The sequence below is a fragment of the Halteromyces radiatus genome, assembly GCF_025201355.1.
Source record: "Halteromyces radiatus strain CBS 162.75 chromosome Unknown BX664scaffold_4, whole genome shotgun sequence".
In the NCBI taxonomy this organism is placed as follows: domain Eukaryota; kingdom Fungi; phylum Mucoromycota; class Mucoromycetes; order Mucorales; family Cunninghamellaceae; genus Halteromyces; species Halteromyces radiatus.
In genome coordinates, this window is record NW_026251690.1 from 2,540,673 (window position 1) to 2,561,402 (window position 20,730).

General features: G+C 33.1%; 11 protein-coding genes across 11 annotated transcripts; 8 read left to right on the forward strand and 3 right to left on the reverse strand.

Annotated features, from left to right (window-relative positions):
* Positions 1–949: 949 nt before the first annotated feature.
* Positions 950–2,709, reverse strand: BX664DRAFT_333573 (pyridoxal phosphate-dependent transferase). The gene is made up of 5 exons (XM_051545538.1): positions 2,619–2,709; positions 2,485–2,526; positions 1,697–2,428; positions 1,467–1,620; positions 950–1,393 (listed from the first exon to the last, which is right to left on the reverse strand). The coding sequence occupies exons 1-5, from the start codon at positions 2,697–2,699 to the stop codon at positions 1,017–1,019; spliced, it is 1,386 nt and encodes a 461-aa protein (XP_051400499.1). The 5' UTR covers positions 2,700–2,709; the 3' UTR covers positions 950–1,016.
* A 142-nt stretch (positions 2,710–2,851) lies between these two features.
* Positions 2,852–3,560, reverse strand: BX664DRAFT_333575 (biogenesis of lysosome-related organelles complex-1 subunit 2-domain-containing protein). The gene is made up of 3 exons (XM_051545539.1): positions 3,351–3,560; positions 3,165–3,284; positions 2,852–3,102 (listed from the first exon to the last, which is right to left on the reverse strand). The coding sequence occupies exons 1-3, from the start codon at positions 3,544–3,546 to the stop codon at positions 2,951–2,953; spliced, it is 468 nt and encodes a 155-aa protein (XP_051400500.1). The 5' UTR covers positions 3,547–3,560; the 3' UTR covers positions 2,852–2,950.
* Positions 3,561–3,652: 92 nt separating this feature from the next.
* BX664DRAFT_297526 (transcriptional Coactivator p15-domain-containing protein) lies at positions 3,653–4,486 on the forward strand. The gene is made up of 5 exons (XM_051542245.1): positions 3,653–3,785; positions 3,883–3,942; positions 3,992–4,081; positions 4,148–4,256; positions 4,317–4,486. Exons 1-5 carry the CDS (start codon positions 3,723–3,725, stop codon positions 4,394–4,396), a joined length of 402 nt encoding a protein of 133 aa, XP_051400501.1. The 5' UTR covers positions 3,653–3,722; the 3' UTR covers positions 4,397–4,486.
* Positions 4,487–4,510: 24 nt separating this feature from the next.
* BX664DRAFT_280773 (histidinol-phosphate aminotransferase) lies at positions 4,511–5,866 on the forward strand. The gene is made up of 3 exons (XM_051541497.1): positions 4,511–4,954; positions 5,024–5,283; positions 5,357–5,866. The coding sequence occupies exons 1-3, from the start codon at positions 4,529–4,531 to the stop codon at positions 5,802–5,804; spliced, it is 1,134 nt and encodes a 377-aa protein (XP_051400502.1). The 5' UTR covers positions 4,511–4,528; the 3' UTR covers positions 5,805–5,866.
* Positions 5,867–6,044: 178 nt separating this feature from the next.
* BX664DRAFT_373735 (major facilitator superfamily domain-containing protein) lies at positions 6,045–8,173 on the forward strand (the record flags this gene model as incomplete). Its single annotated transcript, XM_051548688.1, has 7 exons — positions 6,045–6,087; positions 6,164–6,333; positions 6,403–6,538; positions 6,606–6,700; positions 6,819–6,898; positions 7,071–7,177; positions 7,263–8,173. 7 exons carry the CDS (start codon positions 6,045–6,047, stop codon positions 8,171–8,173), a joined length of 1,542 nt encoding a protein of 513 aa, XP_051400503.1.
* A 266-nt stretch (positions 8,174–8,439) lies between these two features.
* On the forward strand, positions 8,440–8,875 carry BX664DRAFT_333579 (uncharacterized protein). The gene has a single exon (XM_051545540.1). The coding sequence runs from the start codon at positions 8,445–8,447 to the stop codon at positions 8,772–8,774; it is 330 nt and encodes a 109-aa protein (XP_051400504.1). The 5' UTR covers positions 8,440–8,444; the 3' UTR covers positions 8,775–8,875.
* A 1,040-nt stretch (positions 8,876–9,915) lies between these two features.
* BX664DRAFT_333583 (Homocysteine S-methyltransferase) lies at positions 9,916–11,203 on the forward strand. The gene is made up of 4 exons (XM_051545541.1): positions 9,916–10,042; positions 10,118–10,167; positions 10,248–10,575; positions 10,653–11,203. The coding sequence occupies exons 1-4, from the start codon at positions 9,964–9,966 to the stop codon at positions 11,141–11,143; spliced, it is 948 nt and encodes a 315-aa protein (XP_051400505.1). The 5' UTR covers positions 9,916–9,963; the 3' UTR covers positions 11,144–11,203.
* Positions 11,204–12,217: 1,014 nt separating this feature from the next.
* On the forward strand, positions 12,218–13,622 carry BX664DRAFT_262325 (uncharacterized protein; the record flags this gene model as incomplete). The annotated part of the gene is made up of 4 exons (XM_051540717.1): positions 12,218–12,467; positions 12,667–12,820; positions 12,915–13,354; positions 13,411–13,622. The coding sequence occupies 4 exons, from the start codon at positions 12,218–12,220 to the stop codon at positions 13,620–13,622; spliced, it is 1,056 nt and encodes a 351-aa protein (XP_051400506.1).
* A 127-nt stretch (positions 13,623–13,749) lies between these two features.
* BX664DRAFT_386119 (proteasome regulatory subunit C-terminal-domain-containing protein) lies at positions 13,750–16,066 on the reverse strand. The gene is made up of 10 exons (XM_051549307.1): positions 15,889–16,066; positions 15,661–15,810; positions 15,552–15,589; positions 15,337–15,462; positions 15,107–15,243; positions 14,976–15,030; positions 14,642–14,884; positions 14,456–14,570; positions 14,093–14,379; positions 13,750–14,029 (listed from the first exon to the last, which is right to left on the reverse strand). The coding sequence occupies exons 1-10, from the start codon at positions 16,007–16,009 to the stop codon at positions 13,802–13,804; spliced, it is 1,500 nt and encodes a 499-aa protein (XP_051400507.1). The 5' UTR covers positions 16,010–16,066; the 3' UTR covers positions 13,750–13,801.
* Positions 16,067–16,188: 122 nt separating this feature from the next.
* On the forward strand, positions 16,189–18,301 carry BX664DRAFT_333589 (uncharacterized protein). The gene is made up of 10 exons (XM_051545542.1): positions 16,189–16,311; positions 16,396–16,656; positions 16,746–16,811; positions 16,879–16,956; positions 17,018–17,235; positions 17,332–17,546; positions 17,620–17,650; positions 17,709–17,844; positions 17,914–17,987; positions 18,082–18,301. The coding sequence occupies exons 1-10, from the start codon at positions 16,257–16,259 to the stop codon at positions 18,280–18,282; spliced, it is 1,335 nt and encodes a 444-aa protein (XP_051400508.1). The 5' UTR covers positions 16,189–16,256; the 3' UTR covers positions 18,283–18,301.
* A 216-nt stretch (positions 18,302–18,517) lies between these two features.
* BX664DRAFT_333594 (uncharacterized protein) lies at positions 18,518–19,945 on the forward strand. The gene is made up of 2 exons (XM_051545543.1): positions 18,518–18,746; positions 18,822–19,945. The coding sequence occupies exons 1-2, from the start codon at positions 18,627–18,629 to the stop codon at positions 19,731–19,733; spliced, it is 1,032 nt and encodes a 343-aa protein (XP_051400509.1). The 5' UTR covers positions 18,518–18,626; the 3' UTR covers positions 19,734–19,945.
* Positions 19,946–20,730: the final 785 nt, after the last annotated feature.

A 20,730-nucleotide genomic window follows, 5' to 3' on the forward strand; every position in this document is an offset into this window, starting at 1 on the left:
TACAAAGAAAAAAAAAATACTGATGCAACATACTTTCATTTTTTTTTTTTTGTTGTAAAAATGGAGAAATAGATTCTATTTGTTCATCCTGCATTCTAAGTGAGAGAGAAAACTTTTTCCATTACTCATTCAAAAATCATCATCATTCAATCAAATTTGGACTGAACATAGATGAAATCATTGTCTTTCAATTGTATTATAATAATCTATTATATTATCTCACAATTCATAAGAGTAGAATAAAAAAAGAATTCAATTCAATCATCTCTCATCCAATAATGATCATCATCCAATGAATTTACCACCATTCCTCTTAAAAAAGCAGTTTAATGTCATCTAACACTACTTTACCGCTTATCTTGTCATCTAATGAGTCATAAGAAACCAAATAGCTTTTGTCGATTTTTCGAGAAATCGCCTGATGACCCCCTGACAATTTATTTTTACAGCTAAAATTTGGCTGAGGGATTTTAAATTTTTGGCTGTAAAAATCCAAAATTTTCAAAAAAAAAAAAAAAAAAAAAAAAAAATAGCTCTAATCAGTCCTTCCATTCTTTATTTTTAAATTTAAATTTATGATCCTGCCGTATAACCATTAATAAGGTATGTCTATTATTTCTTTTGTTAGCGGATCAAAAACGTCGATCATGCATAAAAGAAAATCGCAGACAAGAGCTCATCTGACACTTCATCACTAGTGAAAAAGAAATCTCCAGATCTCATTTTGAGGTTTAAACCTCCAATCATAATCATAAAACTGCTATAGCAAAATATATGATCTAACGACCATCTCTTTTTATTCATGGAACAAAACAGATGTACCAGTAAAAATGTCTCACTAGAAGTATAAAATTTTTGCTTCAGACTCTCAAAAACAAAAAGAAAAGACAAATATCCATTATGATTTTATTCTAAGGTTCATCAAACAAAAAAAAAAAAAAAAAAAACATAAAATATAAATCATCCTTTTATAATTTTTTCCAAAAAAAAAAAAAAATGTATCATCTAAACTAAAACTACAAAGCAGCAAAGGCTTCAATGGCACCGGCCAAACGAGCAATACCTTGTTGAGTTTGTTCACGAGTCACAATAAGAGGAGGTACAATCCGAACAGTATTACATCCAGCAGTTACCAAAAGTAATCCACGTTCACGAGCCAATTTTACAATAGGTGCAGGATCCTTGTTGAATTCTATACCAAGTAATAAGCCTTGTCCACGTACTTCCTTGATCACTTCTGAATATTTTTCTTGTAATGCCTTCAAATCTTGTTTCAATGCTTGCCCAGTCTTTTCTACAGTGTTTAAAAATGTTTCATCTGATAATCTACCAACAACATGGCGAGCCACAGCTGATGCCAAAGGATTACCACCAAAAGTAGTACCATGATCACCTATAAAAACAATAAAGAGAAAAAAAAGTTATAAATCTTTCCTTTATATATATATATATTTATATATAATTACCTAGTTGAATCATATTGCCGACTTTTTCACTTGTCATAATAGCACCAATAGGAACACCGTTGGCTAAAGGTTTGGCCATGGTCAAAATATCAGGTTGACATTCTTCACTAAAATGTTGATGTCCCCAAAACTTTCCAGTACGTCCCAACCCACACTAGATTTAAAAAAAAAATTATTAGTAATGTAATTTTCTTCTTTTTTTTTTTTTTTTTTTTTTTTTTACTATTTACCTGAATTTCATCATAGATCAATAAAGTATCAGTTTCATTACATCGTTGACGTAAAGCCTTCAGGAATTGTTCAGTAGCAGGACGGACACCACCTTCACCTTGGATGGGTTCAACAATCACACCACAGGTATCATCATCAATCAATTTGACGGCATCCACATCATTGTAAGGGGCAGTAACAAAGCCAGGAATCAAAGGAGCAAAAGGAGCTTGATATTTTGGGTTGTAAGTGGCAGAGAGGGCACCCATAGATCGACCATGGAAAGCATTGGTAAAGGACACAAACTTGATTTTTTTCTCTGGAGTGCTGACACTGGCATGTTTACCCCATTTACGTGCGAATTTCAAAGCACCTTCATTGGCCTCAGTACCTGAATTTGACAAAAAGACCTTGCTAGCCCAAGAAGTTGTGTTATAACGATTTGTTGTTTCCACCAATTGTTCAGCAAGAGGACCAGCATGTTCGTTATGATAAAGATTGCTTGTATGTATCAATTTTTGCGCTTGTTCAGAAATCACCTTGGCAACACCATCATCTGAATGACCTAATCCAACCACAGCAATCCCAGCCGTGAAATCCAAGTATTCCCGTCCTTCACTGTCATACACATAACATCCTTTCCCACGGTCCAACACAATGTCCGGTCGTCCATATGTCGTCACAGTGTACTGATTAAAACGGGTTATCTTGTCTCGTGTTGACTTTGACACATTGGCATCAGGATGGGTAATCTATATTCACAAAGTTTCATTAAAATATAAACTAAATTAAAAAAACATTCACTTACTTCTTTGACAGCAGTAGGTAAACTACTGGACCAACGAATAGTCTGTGAGTATGGGTGCATAAGTAGATATATGTATTAAAAAAAAAAGTCAGTTCATTGTGAAACATAATCGAGTTTTTCTTAAATATCATTACATGAAGATTAAATCCCAAAGCACTGCGCATGGAAAGTGAACGACCTATAGAGGCCAATTGAAGTTGAATGGAAGAACGCATAGAAATAAATAAATAGAAGGGGAAGAAAGAAAAAGAAAAGAAAAAAAAAAGAAAAAGTTGAATATATATATAAAAAAAAAACTCGATATTTTAAATTCAGGTCAATGAGTCACCCAATGCAACTGAAAAAAGATGAGTTCTTTTTTTTTGGATAATATTCGCATATTAATATAAAGATGATCATTTTATTGGTATAAGCTACTAAAACTAACTACAATACAAAGGATAAAAAAAAATAATGATGATGATGATCAATGTTGTGATTGTCGTTGATTCTGAGTCTTGATCACTTTGTCTTCCAGATACTTGGAATATTGATCCAAAGATTTCGCAATTTCTTCCATTTCTTGAGCTTGTTGATGAATGTCGTCTATCTGTTTGATAAAGCTGTCAAAATCGGCATCTATAAATATGTAATATATAAAAATCAACTTTCGAATGAATCGTATATAAAAATTAACTTACAAGTATTTTGAACTTTGGACATTTCCTTCATAAGACGTTGACTCATCAAGGACATTTGACTATATTTGTCTTTAGTTGTTTTGTTCATTGTTTGTAAAAGTTGGCAATCTTCCACCGTCACTATAAACCGTTGATAAGTAAATAAAAAAAATTGAGTCGATAGGTTGAATATTGTCCATATTTTACCTTGGAGTTCTGCACGGGTATAATCGGTGAGCTTACGGAAAGCTTCTTCTGTCAGTTTGATAATATGTTCTTCATCCAATCGTTTATTTGCTTCGTCTGGTTTCAATGGTTTTTTAAGTGAGACAGAAGAGGAAGAGGAAGTAGAAGATGTAGGTAGAGGAGTTATTTCTTTATGACTAAACGTAGGAGACCCCATGAGGTCGAGTAAAGAAAGAATGAAAAAAAAAAAAAAAGAAACAAAAAAAAAAAACTATGAAATGCAGGTGGCTGTACTTCAATTGACAACCAAACTATTTTTTTCAGCCAAACGCGCTATTTTCCACTCTTTCAATTCCTTTTTTTTTTAATTTTATCTGCTTTATATAATAAATCATGCCCAAGCGTGTTAGAGATTCAGAATCTGAAGAAGAAGAAGAAGAAGATCAAGACTTCAAGGTAAAAAAGAGTACTTTATGCACTCAACTTTGGCATAGCATGAACCTCTTTTTTTAGCACTTAATCTAACCTAGATATATATTATTTAAATACTTAGCCAACAAACACAAAAGAAGAAGAAAGTGACGAAGAAGAAGATTATGAATCCACAGAAGAGGTAAAAATACTAAAATAATAGCATATTTATTAATATTGTCTTGATCTAGGAACCTAAAAAGCAATCAAGTGTGAAAAAGACCAAGACAGAAGAAGTCAGTGAAGGGGAACGAAATGAAAATGGTGAAGAATATTTTATTGTAAGTTTTATATGATGAATGATTTTTTTTTATGAACTGATCATGACAATATATATATATATATAGCTCTCTGGAAAACGTCGGATTACTATTCGTTCTTTTCAAGGCAAAAAATGTGTGGATCTACGTGAATATTATCAAGCAAAAGATGGAGAACAAAAACCATCTTCTAAAGGTAACTAATGATTTAAATGATGATGAATGATATTCACTATTTTTTACAATAATTATATAGGGTTACTTTTACCTCTGGAACAATTCAAGCGTTTTGTTGAACTTATTCCTCAAATTGACTCGGCTATTGAGAGACTTTAGCGGTGTTGGAATTTTGGTTGACTCATTTCCTGGTCATAGTGATTATTATTTGTTAAAAAACCAAAAATAAATAAATATACTTTTTTTTTTATTTTGTTTCTTCTTCTTTATACATATATATATATTGATATTATGCCATATTCTTTAGAAAAGGTGATTCGACCCAATATTCTACAACTTCAGCCTTATCGATGTGCTCGTGACGATTACGATAAAGGGATCTTATTGGATGCTAATGAAAATGCCTATGGACCTTCTTTATTGGAACAACGTGAAGGCGATCTTCATCGTTACCCTGATCCTTATCACGTTCAAGTGAAAAAGTCATTCATCAAGTTACGTCAATTACCTAGTGTTCAACATGTCTTTTTAGGTGTTGGATCCGACGAAGTCATTGATTTGTTAATGCGTATTGCTTGTGTTCCTGCCAAAGATAAGATTATGATCACTCCTCCTACTTATGGTATGTATTCCGTCTGCGCTCATATAAATGATGTACAAGTGGTGAAAACTCCTTTGATTGTTGAAAATGGTGCTTATCAATTGGATACTGAAAAGGTAACACTTGGTCAAAAAAAAAAAAAAAAAAGATAAGAAAAGATAGATACTAATGATTCAAATATTTAGGTTTTGGAAGATTTGAAAGCAAACCCTGAAGTCAAACTTGTATTCTTATGTTCCCCTGGTAATCCTACTGGTACATGTTTGTCTCATGCAAGTATACGTCAAGTACTTGAAAGTGATTATGAAGGTATTGTAGTGGTGGATGAAGCTTATGTTGATTTTGTGGACAAAGAAGAAGGATCAGTTGCTCAATGGGTGGATCAATATCCTAACTTGGTGGTGATGCAAACTTTAAGTAAAAGTTTTGGTCTAGCTGGTATTCGGTAAAGATATAGAAAAATAGAAAAAAAAAAAAGAAGATTAGATTATACTTAAAGTTTTTTTTTTTTTTCTTAGAATGGGAATTGCTGTTGGTCATCCAGATTTGATTCAAATCTTAAACAATACTAAAGCACCTTACAATATTGGTACACCAAGTGCACAAATTGCACAAGAAGCATTATCTGAACAAGGAGTGGCACGCATGATGGATTATCGACAAAGATTAATTCAACAACGTGGACATGTGATTAATAGCTTAAAGTCAGTACAAGGGATTGGTCGTATCTTGGGTGGGAATGATGCGAACTTTATCTTGGTGGAAATTCTCGACAAGGATAACAAGAAAACGTGCAACATCCGGGCTGAAAAGATTTACAAGTATATGGCTGAATCCTTGAATGTGGTTGTCCGATTCCGTGGTAAAGAATATGGCTGTGAAGGATGTTTGCGTATTACTATTGGTACTGAAGAAGAAAACAAACAAATGATGGCCAAGTTACAAGAATCTTTGACAGTTTTTTAGATGATAGATAGAGTAGTATAATTAGATTATATCGAATAAAAACCTTTTTTTTTATGATTCAGTGTTTGGTTTGGTTACACATAATGCCGGGATATTTATTTATTCTCCTGATCACCTAATCAAAAGTGTGTGGGGTTAAGTGATCATGAGAAAAACGAAGGATGATATAAATGGAAAATAATGTGTTCCTTTTTTTTTTTTTTCTTCTTCTTTATTGTATTATTATTTATTTTAGATAGAATGACATTATCTACTGCTGCAAAAGTGGAATCATTGCATGAATGTAAGATCATGAAAACTAAGTATATTTTCTTTCTCTCCTTTTTTAATTCATTTGACTGATTTCTTTTTTGGTTTAGCCATCAAATCACGAGAACAACAGGTAGAAATAGTGTTTGAAGAAGAAGACCCTGATTTGATATTTCGTGAAAGGGCCCTGGTGAGGAAACTAGATCGACGTATCATGCCTATGTTGACCGTTTTATATATTTGCCAAAGACTGGATCTGTCAAATATTGGTAATGCAAAGGTACTTGATTGAAATCCGTCCTTTATTATTATTATTATTATTATTATTCATTTATTATTTTATTTTCAGGTGGAAGGTTTATTAACGGATTTGAACATGAGTGATGGAGACTTCTCTTGGGTAATCTCCATCTATACCCTTGGTGTGATGGCTATGCAAGTCCCAAGTAACATGTTGATGGAAAGATCAAGACCAAGTTTATTCTGTAAAGATGTGATGCCTAAATCAAACATCAGTTTCTCATGATTGTTATTTTATTATTATTATTCTAGTATCTCTTATTGTAATTATATGGTCTATTGTTTCTATCATGACTTGTTTTGTTAAGGATTTCAAAACTTTGGCTGTTGCTCGATTTTTCCTTGGTGTAAGTATATTACAATACAGTATATCTTATGTGATGATTGGTTTTTATTGATTTTCATTTTATATATATATTGTCATTAATAGATCGCAGGTTTGTATCATGACTTTTTTTTTTTTAGAAAAAGCAAGATAATGATAGAACTTTTACTAAATCCTCTCACTGTTTTGGACAAGATAGAAGCACCTTATTTCCCAGCGAGTGTGTGAGTATTTTTTTTATTATTCTAAATCTTATTCTTATCTTCAATATTGATTACTAAATATGGTTTGACCCTGTCTTTTTTTTTTTTCTTTTTTCTGGGCTCCAATTTATTCTCAATTTCCAAACCTTGGGTATTCATTTCCCCTCCTCTTTCTTCTTTATCTTTTAGATTTTTATTATCCACTTTTTACAAACCTAGAGAAATTGCTGTCCGTAATGCTATTTTTTATTGTGGAAACTGGTTATCTGGAGCCTTAGGTGGTGCCTTTGCTGGAGGTAATAATAATAATAAAAATAATAATATTAAAACTTTTACATTCATCCTCACTTTTTTTTTTTTTTTTAAAATATGAATATATAGCCATTATCACAGGTATGGAAGGTGTTGGAGGCATGCGTGGTTGGCGTTGGTTATTCGTACTAGAAGGTATTATTACTCTTCTAATTGGTATTGCTTCTTATTGGATTCTCCCGGATTACCCAAGCAATACAATGTGGTTAACTGAAGATGAACGTGATCTTGCTATACGACGATTGGGTCATGCTGCACCAAAGGAAAAGTTCTCATGGGAAGGTGTCAAGGCGGCTATATTAGAATACAAGGTATGGGTATTTATCATTATCTTTATGGCTATTCAAACTGGTGGTCAAATGAATTACTTTATGCCAACCTTTATCAAGAATGTGGGATATGATGGTGCTATGGTTCAATATATGACGATCCCTGTTTATGTTTTTGCAGCTGCTCTCTCTTTGATCATTGCTGTGTTATCGGACAGACTCCAAGTACGATCATTCTTTGTAGCTTTTTGTATGTGTGTTGCCTTGGTGGGATATGTCATTCAAGTGACAAGTGAAAATCATGCATTGTTATTCTTCTCTTTATTCTTATGCGGTGGCGGTGTATGGTCTTCCTTGGGTGTCTCTTTGGCTTGGTTAGGTGATTGTGTTCCTGGTCCTCGACAAAAGAAGGCAGTGGCGTTTGCTTTACTCAACTGTATCTCACAACTTGCCAACTTTTATGCTCCTCAACTATACAACGATCCACCACGTTACCTCAAGGCCAACATTGTGATTTTAACTTATATGGGATTGGGCGTAATTCTTTGTTTTGGTTTACGTTTGTTATTGGCGCGAGCAAATCGTTCTTTGGATGCAAAATATGGTAAACCCCTTGTTACAAAGACAACTGTGATTCCTGGTGGAAATACTTCTGATGTGGAAATTGCTCCAGAAACTGGCGTCTCCAAACACTTTAGATACCTTCTTTAGTTTTACTTTTAGTTTTATGTTTATATATATAGGAATAAAAAGTTTATTACTGTTATATTGTGACACACGGATTGTTTATAAACTGGGAAAAAGAGCGTCATCATGATTAACGAGGGAACTAGTTGTTTGTTTTGATACATGATGATTGTATAACGTGATGATAGTTGAATAGACGGCGTAATAAGAGTTACACAACAGACTTACGCAAATATAAATGGTCTTGTTTATTCACCTCTTTTTTTTTTTTTTTTTTTTCTTTGGGGGTGCTTTGATGAAAAAAGTACCCTCCCTCTGCTACCTTTCTTTTTTCCTTTTTCTATTTTACTGGGTAAGTGATCATCGTTTATATTATATTGATTTATCTAATATTTTTGATTCAAACTTTTATAGAAGAAAGGTTAGCAAGGTTTTGTCTCCTCCTTTTTGTCTTCCCTTGGCCATACTAAAGGAGGATGGCATGGTTCTGCACATCTTGGGATTCGGTTGGGCGCTGAAGTCCGACTCTGCCTCCTCCATGGGGGCGGGCTCGGTGGCGTGTTTTTTTCCGTGTGTTCTTTTCTATGAACAAATGAAGGTGTATCCATTCATCTCTATAAAATAATCATACCTCTTGTTCCCTTTTATTCTCGTCCTGCTTGATGGACGTGGACTCTAATTCATCATTTTTATTATTAATTACATTTGAAAATCAATAAAGAAAAAAAAAATTTATAAAACTTGAAATTTACTTGTTATTTGGATGAAAGGGAAATCATTGTTTCTTTTTTGTATTGTTTCATTCCTATTTTAAGCAATCACTCCTAGTTTTTGTGTAAGGCTAATTTTATATCATCATCACTGGGATGACAACTACCATCCATCCATCATCCATCATCCATCATCAATATTATTTTTGATGGTGTATTGTAGTATTGTCTATGGAAGGGAGCAGGTAAGGGGATGCCATTCTTTGGGCTTGAAACTCCGTGAGGCTTGGGTGACAACGACTGCTATAAGGAAGCGAAAATTTTTTTTTATTAGCTTGATTTAAAAACGTGTCTTTTCCCTTTTTTCTTCGTTTTTTTTTTCTTCTTTCTTTGTTTTTCCCTTCTATGTATCATATCCATGGATGACAACATATAACAAAAGGTAATTGAATCAATAAACAAAAGAGAGAGAAAAAAAAAAGGGATGTGATGATTGTATTATGATGATTGCTGCCGCCCCAGGCGGAAATCGTTTATGTCGATACTATGCAGCTTTGCCAAACAAATTTTTACTGATGATACAAAAGATCATATCACAAAATGGATGGATGATAAAAACAAATTGAAAAAAATTTGAACTAATGTTTTATTTAGGTTTTATTTTTTGTTAGATGACTGTCAAGTAGTTGAAGAAAAAGGAATGAACATAATGGAAAGGTAAATTCTACTTTTTTATAAAGGGATTGGGTAAAGACTCCATATTCGACATAAGAAAGATGATTTTTTTATTTTATTTCATGCTAACTCGGAAAAAGTTTCATGACTGACAACATAAAATCCTGACAATATGTTGAATATGAAGTTCTTACTTTTCCTAAAGAAGGGGACTGTGACTGATGTAGTAATTTATTTTACTTATGACGCCTTTTTTTTCCCTCTCTCTCTCTCTCTCTCTTAGGTCCCTTGTATATATATATGTATATGTGTATTTGGTGGTGTGGGTGTGTGGTCGGGGTTAGTTAGTATTATTTTACGAAATAAAAAAAAGATATTGTACTCTTTTCTGTTTATTCTTTTTTTTTCTTCTTTTTCTTCTTTTGTGACATGACTTTACCTTTTCCTTTAATTCTTGACGGTGGATTCGCGACCGAATTAGAGCGTCAATTTGGCAAAGATCTTAGAGGTAGACTCCTTATATGATGTATGGGTTCCTTGATTGATTATTATTTATTTTTTTCACCTTCACTACTCGAAATAGGCAGACTATGGTCAGCAAAATGTTTAGATGAAGATCCTGAAGCCATCAAAGTATATACATACATAAAAAGATCATTTTTTTTAAATATGTATCCATTCAAAAACTAATATCTTTTTTTTTGGAGGAATAGGCTGTGCATATATCTTATTTTGAAGCTGGAGCCAATGTAGCAACTACTTGTAGTTATCAAGCAACAATTGAAGGATTTTTGGAGGAAGGCTTTAGTCAAGAGGAAGCTGTTGGTTTGATGAAGAAAAGCGTCCAGTTAGCACGTGAAGCTCGAGATGCCTATAAGCATAAACATCCTGATGATACTGAATCAAGACTGATCGCGTTATCCATGGGATGTTATGGTGCAAAGTTGGCAAATGGTGCTGAATACACTGGTGACTATGGGAATATTACTAAACAAGATCTTATTCATTTCCACAAAGATAGATTACTTTTATTCTTACAAGGTAAAATGTTCAAATAAGGATAAAGTTTGGGGCAAGTCGTACTCATCTCTTTTTTTTTTTTTTTGTACTACAATTAGAGCCTGGTATTGATTTAATTTTGTTTGAAACGATTCCATCAGCCTTGGAAGCAGAAGCTATAAAAGAGTTAATCAAGACTTGGAAGGATGAAACATTACCACCAATAGGTATCGCATTCTCATGTAAATCGGATTCTCAGATATCGGATGGAACAAACCTTGAAGAATGTATTGGATACTATGATAATCTGGAGCAAGTGGTAGCTATTGGAGTGAACTGTACCAGTTTGAAATACATAACAAGCTTAGTAACGATATTAGCAGACAAGCAACGACAAACGAACAAGGCAGTACTGGTTTATCCTAATAGCGGAGCGATCTGGGATGCAGAAGAACGAAGATGGGTGTCTGATTCCAAATTATCTATGGAAATGTTTTATGAATCGATGGCAAACGCTGTGGAGAAGTGTGGTACAAAAGTGATGATTGGTGGTTGTTGTGGTACTCAAGTCAATCATATTCAATATCTTCGGGAAAAATTATTTATTTGATATTAGAATAGATTATTATATTTTATTATGAAAATAAAACTTATTGATTTACATATCTTTTGTCTTTATTGTCGTTTCGTATTAATCAAAGTGAAAAAATATATTTACATATATATATTGGATAGAACAATGGCAGATCTATACCATTTTGATTTCGGAAATTGAATAGAATGATGGTGGTGGTACAATATCCTTTTTTGGCATAAACTTTATTTCTTAAAGTGAGAGAGAAAAGAGTAAAAAATTCAGGTTACAGTTTTCATTATTCCTCTTCTCTTCTTTCTCCTCTTTTTTTTTTTTTTTTTTTTTTCCTTTATCTATTCCTATTTTACTTTATTTATATATATATATTGTCTATCATTGCATGTCACAAGCACAGCAACGGAGACGTTTACAAGATTATGCCACTCCATTGGTAGCTGGATCTACCGTCTCATTCACTAGTTCTTCAAGCAACAGTAGTAGTGGTAGTAATAGCAGCCCAAGTTTATTCTCAAGAGTCAAAAGGTCTTTATCAAGTAACCATCAACAACTTCCAAAACAACCATCTTCTTCTCCAATTACAACAACATTCTCTCGTCCTCATCAGTTATCTCCTTCTTCTTCAACTTCCTCTTCGTCCAACAACAATAAGATAAAGTAAATAAATAAATAAATAAAAAACATAAACAAACAATCAAACAAACATACTAATTATATATTTTTATAGTGACAAACGAATACCACCTCCACCTACAAGTACTGCTATGCAAGAATCCTTCTCCTTACCTGGCTTTATCAAAGAAAACAGCAAAATTGGTGATCATTATTCTTCAAGTATACAAAATGAAGAAAGAAAAGGTGCTATGGGTCCTCGCAGTACTAGTGATCATTTTCATTACAAATCCAATGGTGCTCCTTTGATCACATCGGCAATGACTCGTGCTAGATCTACTGACCCTAACACACAAAGTAAGTTATCATTATTATCATATATTAATCGTCTATCATATCTGATTATTATTATTATTATTATTAGCTCCCAAACAGACACCCGCTTTACGATCCGTTGTACCACCTACTACACCAACTTCAATGACTTCTTCTTTTATTGAACTCACATCGACGACTAAAAAACCAGAGAAAAGGACAAGTCTTTCAGGGCAAACAACAGGAGGGGTGCAGGCACCGGCTCCTGCCATGTACTGGTCTTTACCTAATGTTTATGGCAAGATACCAAAACCAACAAGAGCTCATATTAGTGTGATTGTAGGTGATTTGATGTATGTCTTTGGAGGTACAGATAGCAAACATTGTTTAGGATCTCTTTATACTTTGGAACTAGGTAAATACCCTCAAAAGAATGACAGGGAGGAAGATGATCATTTATGGAGAATGATAATCAAAAAAAAAAAAGTGAATAATGTCAGGAGGAGTCGGGTTTTTTAAGGGGTGGGGTAAAAGGGGCAAAAAAAAAGGAAACAATAGGATCATGATGAACTGATGGACAGATTGATTGATTGATTATTTTTTTTTTTCATTAGATACATTCACATGGAATAAGCCAAAGGTATATGGTGATATACCTCCTCCTTGTCGTGCTCATTCTGCAGTTGTGTATGAACAAACTATCTATATATTTGGTGGTGGAGATGGACCTGCTTATCACAATCATTTTTTCGCTTTGGATACTAGTAAGTCTTTATTTTTTTTTTAAAAAAAAAAAAAAGAGCAACAAGATCTAATCATTTTTTTATTTTTTTTTTTTTATTCTACTTTTTTTATTAGTTAGTATGACTTGGCACAAACCTTGCACTAGTGGACCTATTCCTTCTGCTCGTCGAGCTCATGTTGCTGTTGTATGGAGTGATGCAATGTATGTGTTTGGAGGTGGTGATGGTGCTCAAGCTTTGAACGATATATGTGTCTTGAATTTGAAAACAATGTGCTGGTCAGTGCTGGAAACGACCGGACCCAAGCCAATTGCGCGTGGTTATCATTCTGGAACATTGGTGGGCAGTAAGCTGGTCATCTTTGGTGGAAGTGATGGTCACGAATGTTTTGGAGATATTCATGCTTTTGATCTGGAATCACAACGATGGCATCCATTCAATATTGAACCCCATGTGCCTCGACTTTCACATGCTGCTGTCTGTGTTGGATCTTATCTTTTTGTTACTGGCGGACATGATGGATCACATTATTGTAAGGATCTTCTTTTATTGAATTTAGGTAAACGAAAAAAAAAAAAAAATATAGAAAAAATTGTCTTATTTTTTTTTTAATAGTGACAATGTCTTGGGAGGTACGCAAAGTTTATGGAAATGCTCCAAGTAATCGCGGATATCATACCATGCTTCTCTATGATAGTCGTCTCTTCATGTTTGGTGGCTATGATGGTAAGAAATTCTTCAACGATCTATATGTATTGGAACTCTCTTCTTGTGCCTATTTGCCCCAAATCACGAACTTCTCCATCGACACTAGTGTTAGTTTTTGATTTCATCGTCTTTACCCCCTTATTTTTTGAACAAATAAAAAAAGAGATTTCATTTTTTTATTTTATTGTATCTTTGTTATGTTTCCAAAACTAGTAATAATAATAATAATAATGATAATAATAATAACAGTTTATTGATCAAAAAAAAAAAAAAGCAGATAACTATATTATACTATACTTTATTCATAAAATTCATCTTCATCATCCATGTCACCCCCTTCAGCAATTTCTTGTACCAATTCCTTTTCACGTTCTCTAGCAGCTTCGGCAGTGGCCAATTCTTTTCGATGAGCATCTAATGGGAATCGCATGGCCTTGACAGCATCGTTATGGAGATTCAAACAGAAACTAATACGTTGGTGGAAAGCAGCCTGAGGTTCATTGGTAGAGTAGATATCAACAATTTCCTAAATAATAATAATAATAAAAAGGATGAGATCAACATAAACTTCTTTTTAGTGTTTTATTACTTTGCTCTTCATATAACCACGATGATGATCCAATGTGGCATCAATCACGCCATCACGAACAGCCTTGGCTACAATGAATTGTGCATCTTCTTCACTGTCCAAATGTAACTTGATGCAAATATCACGTAACGAGATCTTGGAATAGGACAAACTGATCATACGGATACCAGTTTTGATCACATTATGGCGCAAACGAAGAATAAGTGTGTATGTCTTGTCCTTCTTGAACACATCACCAAATTCAGCCAAACCTTCTTGGAATTTGTTCAGATCACCCACACGTACAGCTAAGAGAAATAAAATAATGTTTATTAGTATCATTCATGATATCATTATTTTTATTATTATTTTTTATTATTTTACCTTGGGTAATATGGAGATATGGAACAAGGGCTTTTTTCAACACAGGTTGTCTGAATAAAGATCGTTCTGGAATTTCACCCATCAATAATTGAACGACAAGGAAGAATTTGTTCACCTATGAAAATATAATATTATTTAAAAAAGAAAAAAAGAAAAAAAAACAAGACGAAATCATGATGAACTTACGGTTTGTTGGAATCCAGCTGTAACATTGTTTTGAGGAGCTTTGCGAATGGCTTGAGTAAGGAATGTATGGGCTGAGGTGTAATCAAGTTGAAGAGCCTTGATACGACCAAGATAATATGCATAACGGGCAGCTTGATTGTTTCCAGCATTTTCAGGGAAGGTACTCTTGGACAAAAGCTTATCAGCTTGATCATACAAGTTGTGCACAAAGTAGTTTCGCAATAACAAATTGAGTAGAGTGGCCTAGAAATAAGAGATATAGATAATCAGTCAAAATACACATTTCAAGCATCAATCGATGTGTCTCTCTCTCTTCATTTTTTTTTTTATTTACCTGTGTTTCGTTATCATGTCGTAAGCTAGCAGTACGATGAGCAGCTAATTGCATTCTACAAACATAAAAGAAAAATTGTCAACTTAATGTCATCATTCCTTGGTTCCTTTTTTTTTTTAACTTTCACATACGGTCGAATATCAGCCAAACGATCAGTTAGTTCATAGAATCGAGCATGATAAAAGTACACACGAGCTGCAAGTAAATCTAGAGTACGGCGGTTGAGGGGTACCAAACGATCCACAGTATTATTTGCCAAACGAAGACCCTAAAACAAAGGAAAAAAAACATGTTTAATACATTGACTTCACACATACATATTCATGTAGATATATTATATTATATTATATTATATTTATACCTTTTCCAATTCATTCTTGTCCAATAAGTAAATAAGTACATTCAAATGCAAATAGATATCAATTTCAGGTAAAATGGTCGTAGATTTTTTATCACTACTGGAATCCACTTGCATGGTTTCTCCATCCTATAATAAAAGAAAAAAAAAGAAAAGAAAACAGTTAGTTTTTTTTTTTTATATTATTTCTTTTCTCATGGTTATAAAATGTTACATACTTGACCTAAGGCTTGTAAAAGTTCGTTCTTTCGTTCATCTATTAAAGAAAATAGTAAGTTCCATGGATGCAATTTCTTAAGCAGTCTATTCCAAACATTATTCTCTTACCGGTTCCATAGTATTCTGTAATGATTTCTGCTAGTACAGGGGCAGTAAGTCGACGACGAATAGAAGGAAGAGTTCTTAAGACACGTGTAGTGAACCGAGATTCGATGGCATCAACAGCTCTTTCCAGTAAGGTACAGTTTCGTTTCAGATCTAAATTAAGAGAGAATATATATTAGCTTTTATTTTCATCTACTATTCACAAAAAGAAAATAACTGTTTTCTTTTTACCGTTGAGTAAAGCTGTGGTAGCTTCTTTTTCCAGACGAAGTTGTTTGGTTGTTTCGTCTTCCTCAATATTCATAGCTTCCACTTGATCCACTTTATCTTGTTTTTGTTCAGTGTTCACCATTATTGTTTAAAAAATGTAGATAAAAAAGATGAATGGACGTGTTGTTCAGGTCTTAAGGTTGGTTGAAAGAAAAAAAGAAAGAAAGAAAAAAAAGGAATCTGAATACGCGGCACCCCTTTTCCACGTCACTTACCTAACTTGGACGGACTTTGATTACATTTTCTCTCGTCTCTTTCTCTCTCTCACTGCTTTTTTACCTCGTCTTTTGCTCCATTGATATCTTGAATCAATTTGAGGAACACGCATTATGCCTGATCTGTTTCCACTATTCGATCCTGAATTAGATATCTCATACCTTGATAGTAAGAAAAATAAAACTATCTAAATGATACGCGGTAGTGTAACTGATTCCTATGTTTTTTTTTTTTCTCTCTTCTTTTCTTTAGTCTTTCAGCCATTACCTCTCCGACCATACCAACGTGCAAATGTCGATCGATCCTCCAAGATCTCTTATACACACGATACCACGACAACCAAACCAACTTCAACACATACCACAACTACAACATCAAAGTTCACCACAGGAAACAACAACTTTTACTGCAAGGAGTGCAAGAAGAAATTCAACAATGATGCCACCATGCAAAACCATTTGAAAAGTGCAAAACATCTAGCAACTGTCAAAAAAGCTTCTGGTGGAAAAAAGTGTAAAGTATAATATAACAGTAGGATGTATATCATATGAAAAAAAAATGGTTTATATTAATCTGATAGTCTTATGTTTTCCTTATTGTAGTAGCTACAACAACCAAACAAAGTAGTGGTAGTGATCAAAACGAATTCATCGATCCTGCAACAACAGGTAAATTCATTTGAATCTTTATTTTATGATGATATTCATATGAAATGTGTTGTTTATATATATATAGAGTCATTACGGAAAATGGATAGTATTGGCAATCTGTCACCTCAACAAGCTGTACCTTCCTACTTTGAAGTATCTCGAGGTAAAAAAAAAAAAAAAAAGGAGTAGGGTGGTTCAGACATGCCGATTTATTTCGTCTTTAGAATTTTATAAGCAACGACGACCTCTTTATACAGCAAATGCATTATCTGCTTTGATATCTTTAAATCAAGACATAGATATTCATTGGGATGCTCAGTTGGTACTGGCTCGATTATACTGCATATACAATGGTCAAATGGAATTGGCGTACGATAATTATTTAAATGTATTAGAAGGCAAATGGGGAATCAAGAAAAACGATCTATTATTATTGGCCAAGGTAAAAGAAAAAAAAAGAAAAAAAAAAAGAAAAAAAAAAGTTGAATGGGCAATCATTTATATATATATATATATATATATATTTTGGACACTTTAGCAATGTGGAAAAAAGGATGCGATGGAATTCAAAGAAATATGTCATCAAGCTGCAAAAAGTATATCACAATCATTATATTTATTGTCCTTACTAGAGGAATGTGCTGGTGCTTTTGCTCAAAAGGGTACTATAGTGACGGGATATGATAATATAGCAGAAAAACTGGCAATTGTATTTTATGAATTTGCGTTTACTATCAGTCCTGATAAGGAACGGTAAGTTCAAAAAAGGGAAAGAAGTTGCCGATCAGTCGGAACTGATCTATTTTCTTTTGGATTTATATTTTAGATCTTATTTATTTTGCCCCATGATATCGCAGGTAAAAAGTATAAACATGGATTAAAGTTGATCTAACCAATAATATCTTTTTGCTGTAGATTTATGATGCAATTGGATTGACTTTATGTTCAATGGATACACAATTGTTTTATGGAACTCACATGGCAATGACAGGTCTTAAATATGAATCCATGGTACTTTTATTCTCCCTTTTTTTAAAGGCGATAGAAATAGGTAAATAAGAAGAAAAAAAGAAAAAAAAAAAAAAGGATCACCTCATTTATTTTGATTTCCTTGTGATAGATGATTATTTACGAATGGATAAAATTTATCAACACATTTTATCATTGAATGGTATCATTTATCCCGATGTAAAGGTAAAAAAGATGCAATTGAAGCCCAGTTGAACAAATTTTTTTTTTTCGGGCGAAATTTTTCCTTATCTGATTCAGTGTCTTGGTTTTTTTGTAGTTATTATCAAAAATTTCTGTGGCTCGGTGCAACCTTGATCAAGCCTCCCTGGACAATGATTTGAAGAGCGACATTGATCATATTGAACTATTATTGTTAACAAATACAGCTGATTCTCATTTATTATTATTAGATTCCTTAGAACATGGATTGCAGTTAGATTATTTGAATAGATTACGTCGTTGTCTTTTATTAGATTAAAGATATTCTTTTTTATTTATTTTTTATTTTATTTTTTTTTTTGTTGGTTGAATTAAATGATAGGGTGGTGATGAGTGGTCAAGGATCCACGTGTGTTGAGCTAAAATGTCATTCTAAAAAGGAATTGTCCGTATGACCTAAATTGGCGTAGCTGATAGGATAGAAGGAGATTCAAACAAAATAAGCCTAAAAAAAAAGATTTTGACTTTCAAAAAAGGGAAGCTGCGCTTTTTTTTTTTTTTGTCCTCTCTCTGCCTTTCCTCTTTCTTTTTCTCACATTCCCTTTTTTCTTTTTCTTTCTTTTTCTTTTTCTTTTTTATCACCATTTACTATTATATACGTACATGACTGAGGGAACGACAGAAGGGTGGTTATGGAAAACAGGTCTACTTGGCTTATCATCCACTCGACATCGACGTTACTGTGTTCTTTCTGGAACTGAACTACGATATTACAAACATATGGTAAAAGGAAGAAAAGGAAAAAAAAAAAAAAGAAATCAATAAATTATAACATTGACTTTATATTTTTTTTTATAGTCTGATACACGACCAAGTGGTTTAGTTGATCTCAAACACTATAGATTGGCAGAAAAGGAATCTTCAAAACAGCATCCTTATGGGTTTCGAATAATATCTCGATGTAAAAACTATCGATCATATACGTTCTATGCTGATCATGAACAGGGTTGTCAACATTGGATAGATATTATTAATGCTACTTTAGATCCTTTATTTGGACGGCATCATGTTTGCGAAGCTACTCATCTACCTCCAACCATGGATGAATCTTGTAGTGTTCTTGATAAATGGTTAAATCGATTGGATCTGAATGACAATCAACAACAACAACAACAACAACAACAACAACAACAACAACAACGGGCACCAACTTTAGCATCCTCATCCAATACAAGCACTGTGACTCCATTATCATCTTCCTTATCACCAAGTTTACGCCCTTTTAGATTATCGACTGAATCATTGGATAGTATACCTTCAGAAACAACATTATCGTCATCAGCTGGTTCTCGTGCGCATTTATCGTTGGCTCAGAATACAATATTTACTCCATCTACATCTTCTAGTAATAGTGTTATGCAACCTCCTCATTCTCCACCTCCTCAACCCAAGACATATAATAATAACAAGAATGGTGTATCACGATCATTTTCCACTCTTATGAAACATCATACTATTCGACAACAACAACAACAACAACAAAATTATCCTGGCGATAATAATTATACTTTTTTAGATACATTGGCTTCTAACAATAACAAGGCATCGACTACAAACATTTATACTCGAAAGGAATGGGAATCCGATGATTTATTTGATTTTGAACAAGATATGATGGTAGATTCTTCCAAAGTATTCCGTAGTCCTGGTGGTCTTCTTGAAACACGTCCTCCTCCTACTACTCCTTTACCTCAAGTACCTAATTCTTGATTGAATAGAAATGAAATATAATCTCTTATAGAAATATTCATGTATTATTAGTTTAGTTTTATTTTCATGTATTATTCTTCCTTGTATATTCCCCCCCCCTTCTCTTATATAGACTTTTTTTTTTCTTTTCCTACTTCCTCTCTCTTGATTTTTTTTTTTTTTACATATATAATAAACAACATACTGTAATCCTGTAGATTTACTGAAATCAATTTATTTTGTATGTAAAATTTATAATGAAAATATGTGGACAAGTAATTTTTTACATCATGATGATCATATAATGAATTGGATGACGAATATATGTATGATGAATAATCCAAAAAGAAAAAAAAAAGATTTGCTGGTACATTGGCTTTACACATTTGAAAAGAGTAATCGTATCAAACGTTCTTCACTATTACTATTCAAACAGAAAAAGAAGTTTCTCCTTTATCTCTAATTAGTCAGATTATATGATCTCTTGGCATATGATTGCTATGATACTAAAAGATAAAAGTAACATTCATTCATTGTTTATTGTCAAACTATAAAGATAGACAAAAAGCCAGGAAACCAAACAAAGCAGTAATCATCGTGACACGAATTCCCTTTTCAAGTAAATCTCTCTTGGCAAGTGATCATCACGATTTTTATGAATTAAAAAGAAGAAAATGTAAGATTTTCTCTTGTTGGTTTCGATTGCTTATCTATGATTGTTCCACCAGTGTAACTTTTGTCATCCTAGAATGCATTAACCGCGGCACTCTTTCTTTTTTTTTTTTCTTTCCTTGTGCTTATAAAATAGGGGATGATGATGATGAACTCCTTTTGATGAATCATATATTTTCCCGATGTTTTATTTTTATTTTATTTTGTTTGAATTGAATCATTATATAGCTATCACAACGAAATAAAAACCTTTTTTTTTTCGTGAAACTTATTTGTGGAAACTTTATTATTATTACTTACACTGTACTATTTTGTCTTTTGCCATCAAAAATGTCCAACCTCCCTT